The sequence below is a fragment of the Lepidochelys olivacea genome (assembly GCF_965140295.1).
Source record: "Lepidochelys olivacea isolate rLepOli2 genome assembly, chromosome: 1".
In the NCBI taxonomy this organism is placed as follows: domain Eukaryota; kingdom Metazoa; phylum Chordata; order Testudines; family Cheloniidae; genus Lepidochelys; species Lepidochelys olivacea.
In genome coordinates this window covers 256,097,972-256,120,790 of record NC_140411.1, presented here as the reverse complement: position 1 = coordinate 256,120,790, position 22,819 = coordinate 256,097,972, and the positions used below count along the sequence as shown (strand labels likewise).

Below are 22,819 nucleotides of genomic sequence, written 5' to 3'. Positions count from 1 at the left end.
TCAAATCTCTTACTGCTAAATATTAACCAGGTTCGTCATGTCCTTTTATTCAGCAAATTTTCCCTCTGCTAAAGTTCATTTGTTCCAATGGGCTATAATGTCCTGGCTTCCTACAATGAGGAAGAGGAAGAGAATAGGGCAATGCACCTCTTTCCGGAGAGTCTATAATAGCTCCAGGCACCATGTGGCTTCAACTAGTTATAAAGCAGGACCAGGGGACAAGAATTTAAGAAGCAAAGCTGCAGACAGCAACTGGAGTAAACGTGGTTGTGTTGGGGTCCCCCATCCAGCTTAATGAATGGAAGAGCATATTATTTGTGTTGTGTGATAGCACGTAGGAGGCCCAATTGTCCCTCATCACAGATGCCACATGACATCTGATGGCCTCATATATACAATTAGCTGTTTGTATTGGAAATGTGGAAATCTGAGTGTAGAAAAGGTTATTTATTAAATTAGTAGGACACCATTTTTAAGCTTCCAGCACTAGTAACAGTTTTACATCCCTCGTGCTGTATCTCACACTGGATCCCACAGGGGCCTCTACACTTTGAAACATTAGCAGTGGGAATGGAGAAAGAGGAGAGAACTTTGTTAGAAAACACCGACCAGCTTCTGATCAAGACATACTGTTCAGGTCCCCATAAACAATTTAAAAATTCCTAAATTCCCCATAATAGTCCTCTCTGCCTAATTCCTAACATCCATCTTCACTCTTGTGCTTCCCATGACCCAGAGCTACTTTTTTTTTCAAAAAAAAAGAAAGAAATATTTGTAATTATTTGTAACTTGAATCTTTAAAGTGCTTTACATAGATGGCTTGCTCTATGCCAAAAGACTGGTCAGGGAAATTTGCAGGAAACACCTTGCAGAACACACACAGCAAAGCCAAAGGAAGAAAAAAAATCCCTGGGAAAACATGCGAGGTCCATTGTTACCCACTCTTACATCTACCAAACTGTTCTTAGCTCAGGAGAGGTCAGGAAGGATGGAGACATTCATTGGAAATGGCACATGAAGCAGTTGTTTGAACCGTAAGAATTCCACACATGTCATTAGTTTAGATTCCCAGCTTGTGTCAGCAAAGCATTCTAGGCTGGCCATAGCTTTAACTAGATTGGCATGTGGGCTGCAGGGTAAGTGTGCCTACAGCTTGGAGAGGCCCTTAACAAAGGGAAGCACTGAAGGCACCTCTTCCATCTAGCTTTTTTGGAGGGGAGAATGTAACAGGAGGGGGGTTGCAGGAGGCATATTTTCACCTAAAATAATTTGTGGACTAGGCTGCTTTGCGGTAAAGCTCAGTGGGGTGGGGCAAGCCACAGAGTTAAAAGCAAGGAATGAAAATGGGGTGCATGGAAGGGAGCGCCTTGGGAACAGAGTGGTAAGGTGCCCTCACCTCTCCAAAGAATGAACTCAGCAGAGTGCCTATTGACTCATCTTGTTTGGCTGGCAATTGCCAAAGAGGGAAGATTTGCTTTCAGTGGAGGCTAGTGATGTTGGAAGGTGGATTGGCAAAAACAACATAAAAAAGCATTTCCAGGGTCAATTTACAGTCATGCGTAAAAATAACTAGTGTGTGACTCAAAATTGGTCCAGCAGGGCTTCCTCTGGAGGCACCTCCACAACTTGCCTTTGGGCCACCTGGGTTCTAAATTTAAGGTTTATTAACTCCTCCCCCAATTCTGGAAGCAAGGGTGGGTGGGGCATAGGGCAGCACATGCCGAAGTTGAGAAGTTAGTCTTTGACAGACAGGCTGTCCTTTCTCACAGCTCTTCTGAATGGTTAGGAGGGAGCCATGGGTCTAAGTGTTCAATTTGGGGAGTATGGCAGAGCCATGGTGAGACCTATTAGGGGCAAACTGAAACCATGTGTGGTTTTAATGAAACGAGGAGCTGGTGTGCAGGGCTGATTGCAGCAGGAACATTTATTGCCTGGCTGGAATGTGCATCTGGCATTGATCGTTTCCCCAGCCATCAAGTGAGCAGTAATGTGGAAAGCAAATTGGAGCTTATAAAGAAAGATGAATTTTCTAATGAAGTGCAATTTGGGGAACAGCCTTTGTAAGGAGAAAACCATGTTTTTGTTCATTATTTTAGTAAAAAGTTATGGGTGAAACTGATTTTGTATCTCTGGTGACCACCGCCTGGAGGCTGAATTTCCTGAAAGACTGGCACAGCAGCTAAAAGACAGGGTAATAATCTGGAGGGCCTGAAACCAAAATGGGCCCCATTCCACCATCCTAACTCACCCGTAGGTACTTACTCCCTTGAAATCACTGGGACTATTTGCAGTATTATTGAACCTGAGTAAGGGGAGCAGAATTAGTCCCCAAGACACAAAAATGAGCACCAGCTCACACTGCACATTTGAAGCACAGTCTCTTGGATAATGCTGAGCCAAACAGGATCAGCTGTTCTGCTGGCAACTGGCCCCCTTGCTATTTACCATAGAGGATGTGAACGAGTAAGCCATTATCTTGCAATCGGTGTCTGGCTTTCAGCACAAGCAGGATAGAGAAGCCACTATCACCTATTTTCTGGGGCGTGTCTAGATAGGTATGTAGAGGATGCTCGCAGATATCTGTGTAGGAGCCATGACAATTTTACCTCCTGCTCTGCTGCAGTGCCACATTCACACAGATCCTGGAATCTCAGGCCTCTAACATGGAGGATGCTGTTCATGTCTTGCTCTTAATACTGAGAAATTAAACCTGTGGATGGGAAAGGCGAATCTACATGAGGTGAAGAAACTGGCAGGAGCTTGTTCATGAGTTACTTCATCTCCTTTCTGGGATATATGGTGTGAGCAAATACACCTGCACACCTTTAATTATATTTTTCAAACAGCTAATAAAAAAATTCCTGAGCAAAGTCTGCCCTTTTCCTACATCCCTTGAATTTACAGTGCAATCTCCAAACATGCTGGGTGCTGAAATCTAAATGGGCCAACAACATGTACAAGAAGGAAGGGAGAGTCTGGCTTGGGAACATCTCGGGAAAAGTTTCTGTTGGACAGAAGAATTAGGGCAGCCCTAATGACCAATAAGACTTTACAAAAAGGGAGGGTCGAAAGCTCCATGCTTTGGACGCTACTTATTCACTGACATGTAAGAGGACTCTCCTTTCTCAAGCACCTTGCCCAACTGGGACAGGTGCCAGCATTTTGTGATGAGATGGGCTCTACTGATCACATGTTTTACACACATTTTTGCACGTAGGAGCTAGAGTGTAAGAGCTGTTTGGAAACATGTATAGATTTCAAGGGTACTGGGTGGGCCTACAAATTCCTTCCTGCATTAGAAAACCTGCTTAAGCTGATAGACTAAGCAGCTGTCCAAGCCAAAAGGGACATATATATTTAACCAGGTCCCAAACTACATGTGCTATTCTGCTTTTCATATTTGCACTGGACCTGAGAATAACCTAGTATTAGGCCTGCTTTTTTAGGGAAGCTGAAATTGTATGCAGACGTGCCTTCTTGGGAGAAGCCTGTGTCTTTTACCTATCATATTTTGCTGTGAGCTATTCAAGTGCTGGCAGTTATGTGTTGGAGGAAGCAGGGTATCTATAAACATAATTGTGTCCATGACACACTTCACATCGATGGCGAGCTTTGAGAAATCTATTAATTTGGTATATTATTTTTTAATGTGTCAATAGACAAACCTCAGTTAGCCAGTCCATGATTGTCGAAAAATCTCAGCTTATCTGAATGTCAGATACTTTCCCTGAGACTGCATTGCACACAAGTCTCTTTGTGCTGAAGTCTGACTGCCACCTTCAGATGTATATACAGTGATCTTAGAGCCTGATCAAGTGTCCACTGAAGTCAGTGGGAGTCCTTCCACAGAATTAGTGGGCATTGGCTCAACCCTTGGAGCACAGATCTTGGCTGCTGTCTCTAGCTCAGCCAGACAGCCTGCAGGCTTCAAAGAAGTTCAGGGATAGGGGACCATCAGTGCAGACCTAACAGCTTCCTGGCCAACTCCCACAGGTATCCAAAGGTTTCTGGTATCCCTTCGGGTTTTGTGATAATTGGAGTTCTACTGCAATTACTTAATTTTAAATCAATAGCGTGACATTATACGGCTGAAGGGTTTCAGTATCTGTTTGTCCTTGAAAAGGTGTGAAATGGGAAGTGGGACTGGGATGTCCATGACAGAGTTAATCAAAACACATGAAGTGTCTCTGAGAAGATTTGCCCACCCTTGTTATTTGCCAGCAATACAGCTGTTTATGGAGTAGAGAGAAATATTGCCCACTCTGGCTTTGGACACAGGACTTTCAGACTAGAAAATTACTGAAGCAAAGGGGATGAAGATAGGCAGGGATGCAGCAGCTTTGCTTTGTAAACAGGTTCTGATGAGTGATACAATACTGAAAGTCCTGAGGAAGGACTGCCCAAGAGGCCATTACCAATATTTTCAAACCTTTAGAAATACATCCTCGATAGAGAAACTGAAGCTCTTTTGTTTGTGATTTTTCATGCAAATATTTAATCAAAATTTCAAATCTGTGAAAATTTCAACTAGCTTTTATAAGAATGTATTTCTGTAAGTTATTTGCCACTATTGTGGTACTCTTGTACACATGCACATCCATATATTACTAATACAGTACTGTTGAGAGGGTTCTTTGCTACACTTGTATAACATCAGTGAGCACAGCAAGCATCAACTGTAAGTAGAACCCACCTTCCACAGACTGTATTGACTTGCTCTACACAACAGCTGTTTAGAAATCCAAGTCTAAACCACAGGATTTTCTTCCCACTCCATGTGGTCAATCTATCTCTTCATACAAAACCTCCCTCCTCAGGCCAAACGGATCCAGCTGAGATTTGCTCACAGTGACCTGCCTACCAGTCAAAAAGGACACCTATGCTAAAGAAATTGACAAGCTCTTTGAGTAACTCTTGACATAAACTTCCACTGGGCTCTAACTTTGTCGAGAAGAGTCTGCCTTCTAGTACCAGCTGCCTATGTCCCTTACTCATCCCCTTAACACACATGTAAGTCAGCACAGCAGTAGCTATTACTGATACTCAGTGGCTGAGCTTGCATGTTGTAAGGCCCATTAACTTTCTGGGCACTGTGTTTCTGAATGTTTACAGGCCAGGGTAATAATTTGTAGGGAGCAGACCAAGCCTGACTGTTTCCTTCTTGTCCAAGTCTTCCGAGGCATGACACAACAAGACCATTTGGGCAAAATAATGAACACAAACCTCCTCCCAGAGCCAGGGTTTCATCGCCTCAGTACAGATTGCACCTGGTTCACAGGTGACAAGAAGCTTAAACATTGAAAGAGAGAGCTAATGGAAACATATGAGGAAGTACCTCGTCTCAGTCCACTGGCATCAGCACAGAGACAGTTGTTTGTTCACTAATGAAGCAAAACCAAGGTGAAGTGCCCATTTCCAAGGACTAGAAACAAATGAGGATGTTTTGGGATGGATATATGTATTATACAAGATTCTCAGCATTCAGAGAGACTAAGCTATAAATCTCAGAGGGATAGCATTCTGGAATTTTTCATGAAGTGCGAGACAGCAGGTAATCTGTTCAGAGTTAGCTGGCTTCCAGAACAGGAGGCTATTCTTGTTAGACCCTAAAAAGTAAGACTAGTAGAAGAGTTTCCTGACAAAATTCATTCTCTTAGAAAATGTGATTTTGTCCAAATTTTCTAAGGAAAAGAATCTTTTTCTGGGAATTTTTTTGATTGTCCATTGAGAAAATTGAAACGAGAATTTGCATTTTGCATCTGCGTTTCCACATAAAATGTCATTTGAAGTGTAAATTGTGGTTTGAAACTAAATGTTTGTTTCAAATTAACTCTTCATTTCAAATCCACATTTTGAAACATTTCATTTTGACATTTCTGAATTGACTTTTTCAGGACATTTTGTTCTTCAAACAACACTGAAAAAGAGAATCAGGCCCACTTTTTTCCCCTGATCTTTCATTGTTGATGAGAACCCACAAGTCATATTTAAATCAATGGGATTTGCAGGTGCCCAGCATCTTTGAATATCAGACAGCTAGTGGCTTTTATAGGTAAGGACTACCCTGAGATTACCAAACTCCTTGCCCCTTGTGATCCAAGTAGGATTTGAACTAAAGTGTCAATCAGAATGAAACACTAATCCTTTAATTTAGTGCATCACTGAGGTTGTAAGCAAGTCAGCTCTGTGACAAATTTCTTCCCACTCTCTTTTTGCGGCGTAACCAATCCCAAGATCTTGAAAGAGAGAGAGTTCTGCTTTACTGGAGGTGGTAAAGGGCCCAATCAAACTCCAATGAAGTCAACAGAGATCTTTCCATTAACTTTAACTGGAGTGGGATCAGCCCCAAGTAAGTAGTGGTGGAATCTCAAGACATGGGGCAACAGCAGCTGCCTCTAACCTTCCAGAAGAAAACAGGGAAGGTTACTCTGCAGCGGTGTCCCCTAAGTGGCCTCACTCCAAAGACTTATTACAAGTAGGGGGCAGGGGAAGGCGGAATTTTAATGAACCAGTTTTTTTAAAAAAAGCATGTGGGCCACTGTGCAGCAGTTCTTTCAGTCCTACTCAGCCGGGGGTCATGGCTGTGATGCTTGGACACTCTAAGGGCACGGGAAAAGTCTTCTGGTTGTTTTCACATCTCGTTCACAGCCTAAGAGGGAAACTAGCTTTTGGGTTAATTAACACTGTGAACAGACAGTGAGACAGACACTGTTGTCATCACCAGTTCAAGAAGTCACCCGGGTCGTCACTGAGCTGTGACATTAAGGCACATGCACATGAGGCAAATGTCCAACCTAGGATTCTTGGCAGTCCAACGCTGAGCACTTTCCATTGCCTCAGGGGAAGTTTCTCAGGGTCATGACTGCTGAACCATTGAGGGGCTGCGAATAGGACAAGGAGTTAAGGGTATTCACTCTAACTAGTGTTAGTACGCCCCCTTTGGAACTAGTTAATTTTACACTTCATACCTCAGATAAGCAGCACGGTCTATTTCTCTAAAGTAAGCCAGAGTCTGGTGGGTCAAGTTCTAATCCTGGTTCTGCTACTGATGCACTACATGACTTTAGGCCTTGTCTACACTATGGGGGGAGATCGATCTAAGTTATGCAACTTCAGCTACATGAATAACATAGTTGAAGTCGACGTACTAGATCTACTTACCGTGGGGTCCACACTATGCAATGTCAACCGGAGATGCTCTCCTGCCGACTCCCCTTGCACTTCTCGTTCAGGTGGAGTACAGGAGTTGACGGGAGAGCGACCGTCGCATCGATCGCCGCGCATCGAACCCCGGTAAGTGTAGCCAAGGCCTAAAGTCATGCAGTGCATCAGTAGCAGATAAACTGTACTCAGTTTCTAAAATGGGGTTAACTTTGCACACTATGATTACACCCAGAAGGAAATGCAAAGCACATTAGCGAAAAGAAAAGAAAAGAAAAGAAAAGAAAAGAAAAGAAAAGAGAGGATATTCACATAATTTAAAAATCCACCTTATCTATAAAAGTCTCTGAAACCCAAGAGTCATAGGGGATATGAGTCTAGGACAAACATCAGTTTAGAATGTGGGCCAAAAAAAAAACCCCACACATAAAGCAGTTCACAAAAATAGTCTCCATTACAGATTATGATTTCCTAAATGCTGCAATGCTCGGTAACTCTGTTATTAGAGTTCTGTGAAGATACACCAAAAGGAAGTAAGATTTCCCTCCTTCATGGTAAGCATGGTGAGAATTGGTTAATGTTTACAAAGCCCTTTGAAAATGTAAAGCACTACGGAAGAATTACTGTTTCTATAATAAGGAGACTAACATTGTCCTTTTCCTGCCAAATGCAGTTACTGTTTTTCAGCTTTAAAGCCAAAATGGGAGTGAGGGCTGCCTTATAGGGGGATCACACCAAAATACAGTTCCTCTTTACTGAAGTAGAAATACACACACACACACACTCTCTCTCTCTCTCTCTCTGCCAGAGGCAGGTGCAATGCATGCAGCTCATGAATGCATGTTTTCGTTTAAGCGTCTGTTCTTTGCCAGGAGAAATAACCCCAGGAATGCAGAGATCTGGTTTGATTTTCATACTGTGAGAGCATTGCAGATCCCTGCATTCAGTGTCTGGAGACACCACCAAATCCTGTTAGGTATTGACTTTATTAAAGGTTGAAGAATGGATTTTTATCCTGTACAAGGATATGGTCCTATCAGGTATGCCCAACCCCACCACCACCCATGTGATCCCTTCCTGTTTACTACCCTGTCCGTCCATGACATAGCCAGCCTAGGTCAGGATGTATGTTTCGCTGATGCCAAGATTAGAGAAGAGCTCTGAATGGTAGAGAGAACGAAGCTTGCGTCAGTGGCCCCAAACTGCCAGACTTCACAAAAGACAAACAGGAAAATGTCCCTGGGCACTTACTGAGGGATGAAGAAAGGAGAGAGCCTATGCTTCCCCCAGCCCTACCACTCCTAACATACATCAGTCCCGGAGGAAATCAATGTCAGTGGAGAGAGCAAACACAGGAAGGAACTTATTGATTTGAACACTTTCCGACATCAGCAAGATAAGCACACAGGCTTTGGCTGGTACCTGCTGTACTACTGCATTTCAACTGGGTCATGAAACAGGATGGACTGAAGGGGTGGGAACTGGCCAATAAGGGCTGCTACACAGCTTGTTGTGCCATTTGCCTTCCAACGTGCAGAAAAGAGCAGTCTCTTAGTATGGGCAAGCTCTGTAACCAAGTAGAACCTAGGCTCAGACCCTCAAAAGTATTTAGGCTCTGAACTTCTACTGATTTCAATGGAAGTTAGGAGCCTAAATACTTCTGAGGAGCTGGGCCCTAGTCCATAAAGACAGATAAAGCTCTGTCTGGAATACACTTCCCTACTTGCATATAGGTTGAGATTAGGTGGTTTGATTTTTCACCCCAGCCCTATCAAGCCACCTGCCCTAGAAAGGCATCCGCAAGTTTTCATAACACTGGGAGTGATAATCTAATGACTTTACAGCTAGGGGCGGAAAAACCTTGGAGAACTTGTAATATCCCAATGAGCCATTCATCTGCCATGGTGCAGTCAGGTACATCCCAGGAGGTAGAGGAGCTTGTGTCTCAGGAGCTGTTAATCATGCAATTGAAACATTCAGCATGCAATGCCACTTTGGTAGGCTCTTGCTCAACCTAATTCAGCACGTTCTATGAATCCATAATCATGGGGGTTTATGGCTCTGGTCCAACAGTTCTGTAATTATTTGATAAGCACCAACAGAATTCTCAGAACTAAACTAAATATTAATAAACACACTATCCCTCTCCCAAGAGCCTTATAGTCTAAAAGAAAGAGCAGACCACAGTCCTCTGGGAAACTTCAACAAAAACTGTTTGTGTGACCATTTATCTGATCCTATCTGGTATTTCCTATATTCGTCTGTGTGTGTTAAGCTGAAGTTGTAAGTGGTATTATTATACTGATATGGGTTATCATTTGTTAGGCTCTTAGCTAGTCTAGCTTCTATCCTGGTTTATAATATTCCATTAAAAAAACCCTGCTACCTTAACAGAATACTATCAAGATTGCCAATTCAAGCACTCGGAAGTTAGGAAATGCCTGCATTAAAGTTGCCCATATTACCTAAGTTCTGCCCCTTGTTCATATAAATTGGTATATCTTTAGTTACATTATCAGATACTATTTTTTCCCACATGACCCCTTCTCGAGTGCCTTCTAGTTGAAGATGTCAGTGTGCTTTACAAGCATTAATGAATTTGCCTTGTAAGGGAAGCAAATACTATTCCCATTTTACAGATAATGAAACTGAGGCACAGAAGTTATTCCAGAGCCTTGTTCTCTAGCAACTCACAGGTCTGCCCATAAAATGTAATGTGTGGTCACACCTACATCTTCAAACTGCTACAGAACTTAAAGAAAGAAAAAGCCTTATTATTAATAAGTTATTAGGTTGTCTTACCCATTCCCCTCCTCCTGATCAAGATAACCACCTACTTGGTTAGAAACATGGAAATAAAAGAGGTAAAGAGATCAAATAAAATCTCCTTTTTATCTTAATTCACCAAGGAAATACCCTAGGAAGACCTTAATCCCCCATCTCCTCAAAAAACAAACAAAAACTGGTGCTGTACTTTAAGTTTACAACAGTAAAATACGGAGTTTAAAAAACTAGTCCTTTCCTTAAATTCAGCAACCTTCTGCATGGCAACGGCTCTAGCACAGGTACAGCTGCCTCTGACTTTCCACATTGCTGTTGGTTTGTGATTTGGCCTTTGAGATTTTAAATTAACACTCTGTCTTTGGTGGTTACTAGAGTTCTGTGTCTTTCCCTCCCTACTCTGTGGATTCCCCAGCTATTTCAATATGCAAGAGTCCAGACCCCAGCTGCAGGCCCAAGCAGAGCACCTGCTTATCACTCCAGACCTTACACTGGCTGCAGCTCCCTTCCCATCTCACTTACCAGGGCTTCCTCTGTTCTTGACCCCTCAGACAAAATCAATTTTACAAGCACAGCTCTGGAGACCTTTTGCCCATACTGCAGCCCTAAGGGACCACCTACTTATTTCCTCTTTCCTTGGGCTGCTTTTCTTCATTACCCTGATTAAAAGTTATCATTACCATAGCTCTTGTACTTTTCCAGGCAGTGTGGCCCTTGACTATCCTTTCTCCTTTCTTCCTGAGCCCCCTGCCCCCATGTGGTTTAACCAGCTTTTAGCCAAGCCCACAAGGCATGCTCTTTGTTATTACTCATTTATTCAAGAAGGTTGTTTACCCAGGAGCAGGTCCAAAGGCAAGTACAATGAATAGAGAGGCCACATCAGTCTCACAGAATTCTCTCCATTCTGTCACCTTCTGCATGGAAATTTAAAGCAGGGGATCCAGTGACCTCACCGTTCACAAGACCTGGCCTAGAGGCTGTTTTATCCTGTCGATTTAGTCCCCTTTAATCTGAAATGTGCATATCTCCAGGCCTCTGGCAGGCAGAGAGGGTATTTATAGCAGTGTCAGAAGAGGAGGCAGGAAGTAGGAAATTGGGATGGGAGCTTGGAAAGGTTATAAATGGCTAAGCCACACCACCTGCCTGGAATTCATTCCTTGGGGGGAAGGTAGAGTTAAGGAGAAATGTCACAGGAAATGGTTGGTTTAACCCAGATATCCGCTGGCTCTCTAGCCCTCTACCTGCTGTCTTTCAAAACCCCAGTCACTTCCTCTCTTTCAAAGTCAGGTGTAAGGTTTTTTCCCCCATCCCATGGTTTTCCTGTCCTGCCACAGGCCAATCTGCTTCTCCCTGCTGTTTTAACCATTTAAAGGCTATCACTGAAATCTGCCAAGTAGAGGGAAAACTATGCTAGTTACACCAGACCCAGCAAGTCAGACAAGCCCAAAGATTAAATCTACATCAATGGGGTGGGATTCTTGTTAGTTTCCAAAGCTCATGGCATTCATTATACATGGGGGATTGTATTTGATTTCAGAACAGCTGCTCCAGTGCTCTTTTATTCAGAATTAACATAGATAATGCCAACAGCCTCTCCCCAGCAGGCAACACTACAACTACATCCAATGGCAGGGGATGAACTGGTAAAGAGAAACCGATGTGGCTGTCCCAGCAGTCAAACCACAGGGCAATGTGTGGGAGTCAAAGTTCAGGTCCTCCACTCCGAGCCAGCAGGACCCTGAGGCACTTGGAGAAGGGAGACACCCCTCTGTCCTATACGATATTGTAGGATTTTTGGCATAGCCAGAGAAAGGGATGTAACAACAAGGGTACGTTTGTGCAGTTGCACCTTATTGTGGTAATTTATACCTGCGCAAAGGGAATGTACAAGGTATTCGAAAATTGGGCCTTTTGGTGGTGGGGGAAAGAATAAAAAAGGAGTGGGCTGGGGCACGCTGCTCTCTTTTTTTCTCCCCAAAATAATCTGGTTTCAAACTCCTTACTATCTCAAGACAGTTAAGTCCAAAGTAGACTGCAAAGAGTTGCAAACAGATCTCACAAAACTGGGTGGCTGGGTAACAAAATGGCAGATGAAATTCAGTATTGATAAATGCAAAGTAATGCACATCAGAAAACATAATCCCAACTATATCTATATCAAATGATGGGGTCTAAATTTGCTGTTACCACTCAAGAAAGAGATCTTGTAGTCACTGTGGCTCGTTCTCTGAAAACATCCACTCAATGTTCAGCACTGGTCAAAAAAGCTAACAGAATGTTAGGATCCATTAGAAAAGGGATAGATAGTAAGATAATAAATATCATAATGCCACTATATAAATCCCATGGTATGCCCATATCTTGAATAACATGTGGAGTTCTGATCCCCTCATCTCAAAAAAGATATATTCAGATTGGAAAAGGTGCAGAGAAAGGCAACAAAAATGATTAAGGGTATGGAACAGCTTCCATATGATCAGAGATTAAAAAGGCTGGAACTTTTCAGCTTTGAAAAGAGATGATGGGGGGATATGACAGAGGTCTATAAAATCATGAATGGTGTGGAGAAAGTGAATAGGGAAGAGTGTTATTTACTCTTCCACCTAACACAAGAACCAGGGGTCACCCAATGAAATTAATAAGTAGCAGATTTAACACAAACAAAAGGAAGTTCTTCTTCACACAAAACCCAGTCAACCTCCAACATTACAGGAGATGTTGTGAAGGCCAAAAGTACAACTCGGTTCAAAAAAGAATTAGAGAAGTTCATGGAGGATAGGTCCATCAATGGTTATTAGCCAAGATAGTCAGGGATGCAACCCCATGCTCTGGGTGTCCCTAGCCTCTGACTGCCAGAAGCTGGTTGTGGAAGACATGGGATGGATAACTCAAAATTGCCCTCTTCTGTTCATTCCCTCTGAAGCATCTGGCATTAGCCACTGTTAGAAGATAGGATACTGGGCTAGATGAACCTTTGGTCTGACCCAGTATGGCCATTCTTATGTTCTTAAGGACTAATAAGAATGAAAGGAGTAATGAGAGACCCCTTCACAGATTGCTTTACAATGAACTGGTTATTAAAGAAAAGCAATTAACATTATCTAGAATTAACATTTTTGACCAGGATCCACATCCAGAAGCCTGCTGGGCAAGGAGATATCTACTTGTTGCACTCATTCCACTATTTCCTGGATGCAATGTTTTATCCCTTGAATACTTTTAAACAGCACGTTAGTTCTTTCAGTCCAGTGCACCTACCATTCAGTCAGCACTACTTTCAAATGGTATGTTTCTTTCCCCATGATCCAGCTGGAAAAACAGAATTAAGTTCTTTCCCTCCCCCGGCATTTCTTAAAGGATTATTTGGATGAACTTAATGCTCAAAGAGATGGAAGGACAGCACTGGCTAGAACCCAGATATGATAATAGAGGTAGGCACTGTGCAATCTCAGGCCACACAGAGCTCTGATATTCCAAGTCCTAAACTGAGACTGCCAATTATGAAGAGATATGAGGCGGATACATAGGAACTAGATAGAGATCCAGCCCTCTCTCTTACCCACAATGGGCATAGCAGGGGCAAAGGGATCAAAATGTGCCTCTATACGGGCAAACTTGCCAGCTTACTACTTAGTCCTTGTCTGCACTAGAGAGATCAATCTGTGGTATAGCAATGAATTATTTTGCACTGGTCAGTCCACCACCTATTGAGTTTGTCCATATTACCCACCCTGAATCAGTGAAAGGTTTGACCTTGAATCCACACTAGGGCTGCCTAGTGGGGTACCAGTTCTAATGGGATGGCTGTCTTCTCTCACAGCTGGTGAACCTTCTTATGTAGTCCTAACAGGCCTTCTTCAGCAATGTATTCATCCCCAGAAATCCCTCCTGCCACAGTATCCCTCCCCAGAAATCCACTCGCAGCTGTGGTCCCCTCTGAAATGCACCCTACTGCTCCCATTTTGCAGCTCCTAAACCAGCAAGCCAGCTGTGGATTGCCTACTGAGAATATAATCTTTGCCCCCTGTTGTGTTCCCCCCGAAATGCCAAAGATGATCGGTGTTGGAGTTGAATGCCTGGACTATGGCAGCATATTGCATCCACACTAGCACACAGGCAATAAGGGCTTTACTCCTTCAACTTACCAGGGTGATTTCAATTGATTGTAGCTTCCCTATCACTCAACTGAAGCACTTGTGTCCACAGACGCAAGGTGCATTCCAGTTCCCTGAGGGACATTACAATTCATTGAACTCTCTCATGCAGACAAGGCCTTGGAAAGGCAAGATCAAGTCCAAAGCACAGTGTGTATTAATCCAGATCTTTGCTGGGTTTAGTTGATAATTTTTGAATCAGCGTCTCTGTGCTATTTAATTTCCATTTAACTGTCTGCACACTTTTTCCAGGGGCTGAAGTTGCCCTTTGAAAATTTCTTGTGTAAACACCACCAGGAATTTAGATTATTCATGGTCAACATTTATTTTACCAGCACAGAACTCAAGAGACTTCTCTCTCATTTCCAAGAGTGTCCAGGAATCTCTTCTGGTTGGCAGAAATATTGAATAAATAAAATCATCACGGTTGTGTAAAACTACTTGCATTTTTATGTTATTAGACACTGTCAGTTAGTGCACTAAATCTTCACTCTGGGAGCTCAAGGGAGCCACTTCACTTTACAGGAAAAGTTAATGGCTTTTTAGTCACAATTTTAAACACGCTCCAGTGTTTGTGACAGTCCTCTTAGAAACCTCAAAACATAAGCCAGATCCATCTCTGGTACAAGCTGGCACAACGCCACTGACGAGAATGGCACTGCAGCTGCTTACAGTAGTCATTAAGTTGGCCCAACCCTTTTTTTATTGCTTTGATCTCTCCTCCATAGGACAAACATGTCAACCCCACCTTCTGGACCAAATTCAGACCTGGCATAAGAGGGTGAAACTCCACTTAAGTCAATTTTGTTGCACTTGATTACATGAGATCTGCATTTGTCCCATGAGTTCCAAGAAGCAGAAGTCATCATGGCTGCCTTTTGGGTACTGCCTTTTTTCTGTGCACCAGCATAATAGATGAAGTCAGCACAGGTCTCAGTAGAGTGGGCCAAATTCTGCTCTCACTTATACCAATGTGAATCCAGATTAACTCTGGGCTACGAATAGAATCTGGCCCACTGTTGGCAAGTTAACAGGCTGCAGCTGAGTCAGCAGAGGCCACTGGTGTTTTTCATGTGCTCCTTAAGTCAGATGTTTAAGAACAGCACTTACCTACAGTGCATAAGTCTGGGTCTGTCTATGGCCACAGGTATTGCCAACTTCCTCTCCCCCAAATTTGAGACTGATCATATTATTCTACATGTTGAGTTATAGGGCCACTCTTTGTGGCTATTGCTCTGCACCTCAAAATTATGTGGCTATTTCGGTTTTAGAAATACCTCCCAGGTGTGCTAAGCTGCTAATATGGGGGCAAATTCATCACTTCCCAATGGCCACTTTATGTCAACATAAAATGGCCATAAAACAGCTCAATCTGTCCGCTGGTGAATTCTCCTGGTTATAAGAGGAGACCCTGGCAGGAGTGTAGCAGGTGTTGTCAGTCCCACACTGCCCCTTGAGGGAGCTCGACTGCAGGGGGCATTCGTGGGACGGTGGGCAGGTATGACTAAGCACTCCTACACCTTAGATATTCGTAAACTGTCCCTCTGGGAACCCCAGAGTAAGGAAAACACAAAGCTACTTTCTTTCTCCATCCAGGCCCCTCTGCTGAGTTCAGCATCACCACAGCAATAAATTCAGCTCCTGGTGTTTAAGATATAACTCGTATTTTTGACCTAGATATTTTACTGGTAGCCACTCATTTCCAGAGCAGAATATGTTTCTAAACCAGAGCTGGCAAAAGCCATTTAGTCTGCACTGATTTTTTGCATGTGCAAACTATTTGATAAAATGCTCTGTCTACAGATTGGTTGTTTTTGTTCATTAATTGTTTCACCCGCCTTGAATGGGAACTGCAAGCACTTTGATTAATAGATGGGAAAACAGACTAGCTCCATTGAAGGTTTTGGAAGTGGCTTTGAATCCTTCATTGAAATGTATGCTCTTTAGTAACTGCCTAGAGCAATACATCTCTGTGACTCAGCACAGCTACTTCCTACCACCACAGTACATTTTTTTTAAACTCAAATGGAAGAGCACACCAATGTCAGACAGAGCCAAGCTATATCGAGACTTTATTTATCTCACTGTTACTAATAAGCCCTACACTTAAAGTGCAAATTTAAAATGACCAGTGTAGCTCACACTAACTATACCAGCAAAGCCTAATGAGTAGAAAATAAGAAGACCTGCAGCAGGTCCAAATTTATTTTGCTGCTTTGATGAATTCTGCTGCGAATGCACATGGAGAGAAAATAGCTTCATGTTTTTATTTTTTAATATTGTGGCATATGTACTACCTTGACATTTGTTCTGCTTCGGTGGTTCTCACACTGGGGTACATGTACCACTGCTGGCACACAGGCCACAATCAGCCAGTAAGTGGATTGGTTTAAGTCTAGTGTCATAATAAGAATCCATTGTCGCTGAACTGGTTAGTTACAAGGTAGCACACAGAGTTTTAGGTGAGCTACAGTAGGTCTTAAAGTTTGAGAACAGCTGTTTCTACTTCACTGATTTCAGCATGAAGGCCTGATTCTCCTGTCACTTACACCAGTATAAAATTGATCCATCCACTGACATCAGCAGAGGCACTCCCCGTTTACAACATGGCATGGAAGAGGAGAACTGGACCCTGGAACTCTGGAGCAATATGCAGCACACCAGAGAAAGAAGCCTCCTCAGTCTAAGCAGGAGATCTTGTCATTAAAAGTAAACTTCAGCGTACTCTCTGGACGTTATTAGAGGACTGACATTACACCTCTCAGCTCAGTTGGGTTCCAAGCTGGAAGGCATCATGTGCATATCCCTGCTTGCTATCTAAAACCAACCTGTAGAAAGGTCTCCTCTTGGCATTACTGGCCTTTAAGAATTTTTGGAAAGCATACTTTTGACTTCAGTAAGATTCTGCACTCTTGCATGACTCCACATTATTGGATCCAGGAGCATTACCTAGGAGACTCTTCAGGTGAGGGACAGTCTTTGTGTCTTGCAAAGTATCAAGCGCACTAATGGAGTTTAATAAGAATAATAAATAACAATTCCCTTATTTTTTTGTGCTGCACAAAACTATTGACGGAATTAGCCAGATTTGCTGAATTTAAAGTTACACAAACACCCCTCTGTTGGTAGATGAAAAAGTTTGCAAAGTGAAAGGCAAACGTTTTCTCCTAGCACAGCACATTGCTGTACATAATTACACTCTTGCCTCCCTATTTTTTCCCAGAAACAACTGCCAGGTGGAGGGTTCTCAAGAGCAGGTGGGAAATACTGAAAGGAAGAAATTTCTGCTTAAAGTAAGGAACTCTGGGACTGTGGGCTAGAACATCTGGCTCTCTGCTGGTGCAGAGGTCTTTGTGGGGTTACTTCCTGCAGGAAATCTGGAGTAAGCATGTGCAGTAGTAACCAGATACTAAGGAAACCCTTCAGAATTGCATTATTAAATGTTCTGCATCACTTCTTGGGGACAATAATTTCCATTACATTTTTGGGACAAAACCATTTGGAGGCGTGACATATTCCAGGCCAGATTCTACAAATGCTAAATACACTCTACTCCTGCATTATGGGGCCCTAAATAACCAAAAACACAAATACAACAAAAAAGTAGTTCCTTTTTTGCTTCTTTCCAAATCTGCAGGAATGCAACATTCAGCAGCCAATCTGAAAAGTTCCTGCTGCTCCCGCAGAAAGAAGAGTACAAACAAGCCCTTTTCATGTCAGCCACATCCAGCTGGAATTGTCTCAGCTTTGACAAAAGGGGACAAAGCGCCTGTGGTCTTTGTTCCCTCCAAAGGCCCAGCAACAAAAATAACAATAAAAAAAATTCACATTCTTGGAAAGCAAAGGAGGCAAAGTTCCTTTATCAAACCTTAACAGTTTGCACTGAGTTTGCCACTTGGTCAACTCTAGAGCTGTCCATCCTGGCTCTTATACAGGAAGTCACAATTCAGTTAAAAAGAAAGAAAACCAGGAGTTAAAGCACCAGTTTGGCTGTGGATCAATCTCAGAGATTCTGCCTCGTCCCTCCCCTAATTTGAGCAACAAGACGCAAGCACCCCTCTATCTCATTACTTACTGTGACTCCATTTGTCACTCTGGCATGTCCAGGGTGAGTGAAGAGGCCCCAAGTGACAGCCATGTCTCCTGATTAGCAGTACTGTTTTTCAAAAGTATGGCTGCGTATAGAGTCTAGGCTTCCTCCCGAAACCACAACCTCTGGTTTTGGTATTGAAAGAATCTGTCTGTTTAAAAAACTGCCCTCTCACTGGGTTTGCTTGAGCATCTGTTTCTGAAAAGTTGGTTAAAAGGCTGCAGAAGATTCCAGGGTTGGAACCCTGCCACAGAGCTGAGCCCACGGTAATTCAAACTGAAATTCTAGTGCCATATCCCCCATTAGGGCAGGACAGACTAAATGAAAGATGGTCCCTAAGCCCTACCTACTGAATTCCAACAACAAGCACTTGCATTACATTTCCAGAGCAGAAGCTTTCTGCCCCTTCAGAAGCCACACTATGCTGGCATGTTTTTGGAAGGTAACAAACACTTGCCAGGTTATCACCTAGCTAGTTAATATCTTGCATTCTTGAAGGAGCTGTTTTAACAGCTCTGTTCTTCCCGCCCTGTCTTGATTCCCAGCCCTTACTGCACTGATTCCTCCCTTCGGAGCTGGTATTTTGTCAGGAGTTTCAAGAGCTGATAAAAACTTGCTGCCAAGTCCCTTTCTTCCCCACAATGTGTTTTATAACCTGGCATGTAGTTTAGTCTGTCTAAATACTGCACTAGTACACTGCCATCAGTTTCTATGGAGACAGTTAACTCCTCAATGGCCAGAAGTCTGGATATACTTCTTGTCCTTTCGGCTAATGAAAAGAATGGCAATGCTGGCGGAAGACAGCCAGGCAGGGATACTGCTTAAGGGAGATTTTGGAGCTTCATAGACCTAGCTCGACTTCTTCAGGCCAATCACAAAAATGACAAGTTTGGTTAAGATCAATCCATAGTAACCTCATAATATGTGGGAACTCTCTTTCCCTTTTGCTTCCTCTCCCTTTGTATTATGCGCCCCCTTGCAAGTCCCAAGATCACAATCCCTATTCTACCCACACTTGATATCTCAGACCAAGGCAAGGCAAAAATTATGAGCCATAATGAATAACAGCATGTCACTCAAGAATAAAATGAAATCAGCAACTTTACATTAAACTCAGTCAGAAATCCACCAATCAGAGAAATCTTGCAAACAATGTGATCTGTACAGGGCTATTCTGGAGGGCATGCTACACAGGGCTTCACTGCTTGTCCTACTTTTAATGTCTTGTGTTTCTAGAGAAGATGTAAGTTATCAGAAAGTGTAATTAACAGGGTGCATTTAATTCCTTAGTCAAAGCATTAAAAGGGAGTAGCAGATACCTGAATTCTCATAGATTTGGGGGGAGGAATAGCTCAGTGGTTTGAGCATTGGCCTGCTAAACCCAGGGTTGTAAATTCAATCCTTGAGGGGGCCATTTAGGGATCTGGGGCAAAAACTGGAGATTGGTCCTGCTTTGAGCAGGGGGGGTAGACTAGATGACCTCCTGAGGACCCTTCCAACCCTGATATTCTATGATTTCAGCACATGAAAGGCACATGTGGAAGCTCCAGCAACAGATGCTGCCACATTGGCTTCTCAAACACCATTGTTTTCAGAAAAGACAAAAATCTCCTTGGCAGCTGCCTCTCAGCTGACACACTTACAGCTAGTGCAAAGTAAAGAAATTGTCCGCAATAAAAACCTTCAAGTGAACTTTCAATATAGTATGGCTTCCTGGAAGGATCCTCAGCCATAAAACTCTTCATAATGTTTTCCAGGCTATCAGGACTAAAAGCAAATTTTACCTTTCCCAGGCCTTTGAACATGTATGTAATGTTTTTTCTTGCCTTTCAGGAGCAAATGCACTATAGAAACTAGACACAAATAATTAGGCATCTCTGCAGGTTTTTATAGAGGAGGGTTAAGACAAGAGAGGGAAACTTTTTGTCAGCAGGTTCAACTAATTTAAAATGCTACTGATGTGATTCCATGTTAGTGAATCAAGTCAACATTGCACTGAAAAGTTAGTATATTTTTGCCCCTATTTAATTTATTTTTCATAGAAGCTGCCAAGTTGACTGCTTCACAGTCTGTTTCCTCAGTCTGTCTACAGAGGAGTCACAGTACTGGTATCAGCAGTGCACGCGTCCCCAAACCACTTGTGTGTCTCTCAACCCTGAGCGACAGAGACAACCTCTAGGGGCAAAGATAGGACTTCAGTCACCATGTCTATTCAACTCTTCCCCTCTCTGCAAAGATTGACACCTAGGCTGACAGCTTGTGCCCATTGTTATGTGGACATCTGTATACTAGGAACTAGACAGAGACCACTCACTCATTTATTATACAGTAGGCCATGGAACAGCATCAAACAGCAACCATATTTGGTCATTTAATACCAACCTGGGCCATATGCAAACCAGGTAACTAGAGTGAGTCTCCATTATCCCATTGCCTTGAGCCACCCACTTATTCTCCCCCACCCCTCATTTATGAATACCACTCAGATGCCAAAGATTGGAGCAGGAGAACATTAGGAAGGCCCCAGTGAAAATGTGGTTTTGCTTTCACAGTTTTTTTTAAAATCCTATATATTGTAGTTTTCCTGTCCCTAGTGTCACGCTATTTCAACTTGTTATTTTATGTCAGAAAACACACACACAAAAACCCTGCAAGGATCAGAGCATACTGTGGAAAATCCTTGGGAAACTTGTTACACACCTCCCTGACTCTTCACAAAAGTTATGACTGTACAGAGCCCATGCATTCTGTTGTCACTAATTGGTGTGAATTACATCATTCCAAGTTGCCAAGGGCAGGTCCCTAGCTTGGGAGAAATTGTCCTGACTTTTATTGTTATTAAGTATTATTATTTGCTTGGCAGGAGGTCATGATGGAAATTTTGGCTGCCCACACCTTCAATTTTGTCTGTGTCTGTATGCAGGAAGCCTGTCACTTTTACAGTTACTGATTTCTAGAAAGTCTGCAAGGCTTGTTTTTCTTGGAGAGGTGGCAGTCTTGGAAAAGCTGTTGTACAGAGTTTAATTTTTAAAACAACTCCCATTCTTCATTGTTCCTTAAGGGAAAAAAAATCACCACTTTAAAAAAAAAAAAAAGGGAGAGAGAGAGAGAGAGAGATGCATAAGGCAACTCCAGAAAGCTACATAGGGTCAGGTCATCTCCCACAATTTTTATCCTGCTCCCATTTTAACTTGATTGCTTAGAACTGTAACGATAAAGCCTTAATGGTTTTTTGGAAGTGGGGGAGAAAGACTGGGAGGGGGGGCGCTGTAATTTGGAAGTAGTTCTCTAGCCCTCCAGCTTCTTACAAATGGGTCTGATTAAGCCTAAACTGGTGGTTTTCCATCCAGTATTTCATAGGCCGGTTACTTGTCAAAGTTTGAGCAAAAAGGTTCCCTCCTCCGTCCCAGCCCCACACAGAGAACTTTCTAGAGGTCAGGGAACATCATATCAGTGTGGAAGAGAAGTGCCACCTTCTCTCTGCGCGCACTGCAGGCGGGCGGGGGGGGGGGGGGCATTTCAACTTCTCTCTCTCTCCCTCCCCTCTGGCAAAGCACCCGCGCACCTGCACGCGGGAAACTCTGCTTGCAAACCGCACGCTCGCCGAACCCCGCACCGCTACCTCCCCCCGTCAACGCGACGGGTGCATCTCTGGTACCACACGGCGCATCTCCCCTGCAGCGGGGCACTCATTCCTCCCCGCGGCTGGGAGCGCGGAGAAGGCTGGCAGCGGGGCAGAGGCGCCAGCCGCCGGGAGGAGCCGGGCGCGGGCGCGGGCCTCAGGAAGGGGACACTCACCGATGTCAGAGTTGCAGAAGGCATCCTGCGGGTGGATGGGGAGGCAGGTACAAGCCTCCGCCACCAAGTCGCTCAGGCTCCAGCTGCAGAGGAGCACGAGGAGGAGGCTGAGCCACACAGACATGATGCTGGCGCGGCTGCTGGCCCAAGGTTGCTCTCCGCTGAGGAGAGGAGGGGACGGCTGGCTTGTTGCGGGGGGGGGGGGGTTGTTCTCTTTTAGGCTTCTTTTTAAACGGGCTTTGAGCCTCTTCTCCTTGCGCTGCCCCGCCCCCTCTCCAGACAGCTGCTGCTGCTGCTGGGAAATGCAGTTGTGCGGCAGCTTCGCCGGGGCTCGCCCTACACGCGAAGTTCGAAGCTCTCCGCGCCTTTGCTGCTCTTCTGGGCTGGCGGCTGCAGTTATAGCCTGGATAGCGCCCTCTCGGGCTCGTGGTGTGCGCCCCTGTCCCGACCAATCGGAGCCCCGCATTACCTCATCTCCCAGGCAAAAGGGGAGAGGCTAGGGACAAGCTGCGGGGGGGCGGGGTTGGAGCGAGGGATTCAGTGCCTTATAGGGAATAATGTGGCTGTGGGAGTGTGGGGGGCATGTGCAGCTCTGGAGCAGGGAGAGGGACAGATGGAGGAAAGGGTTGCTACCTGTTTCAAAGCCCCACCAAAAGTTCCTAAAGGCAGCCGCTCTCCTTTCCCACCGCCTGGTGCTGGAGGCAGATGCTGTTGCAAACAGGTTGCATTATTCTTGGATCACCGGGGGTGCAGGTGGGAACACAGAGCGGAGCAGATCCCCAGCTGGTGCAAACTGCCATAGCTTCGACCTTACTTCAGTGATGGAGCTATGATC

General features: G+C 43.9%; 2 protein-coding genes across 2 annotated transcripts in view; one reads left to right on the top strand and one right to left on the bottom strand.

Annotated features, from left to right (window-relative positions):
• TIMP3 (TIMP metallopeptidase inhibitor 3) overlaps window positions 1-22,375 on the bottom strand; it is a 45,960-nt gene extending 23,585 nt beyond the window's left edge. Inside the window, exon 1 of the mRNA XM_084610872.1 lies at window positions 21,985-22,375. Coding sequence (XP_084466998.1) covers window positions 21,985-22,108 — 124 coding nt within the window. The 5' untranslated portion in view covers window positions 22,109-22,375. The remainder of the gene's footprint in view (window positions 1-21,984) is intronic.
• Window positions 1-22,819, top strand: part of SYN3 (synapsin III) — a 279,080-nt gene that overhangs the window by 135,308 nt on the left and 120,953 nt on the right. The window lies entirely within an intron of this gene.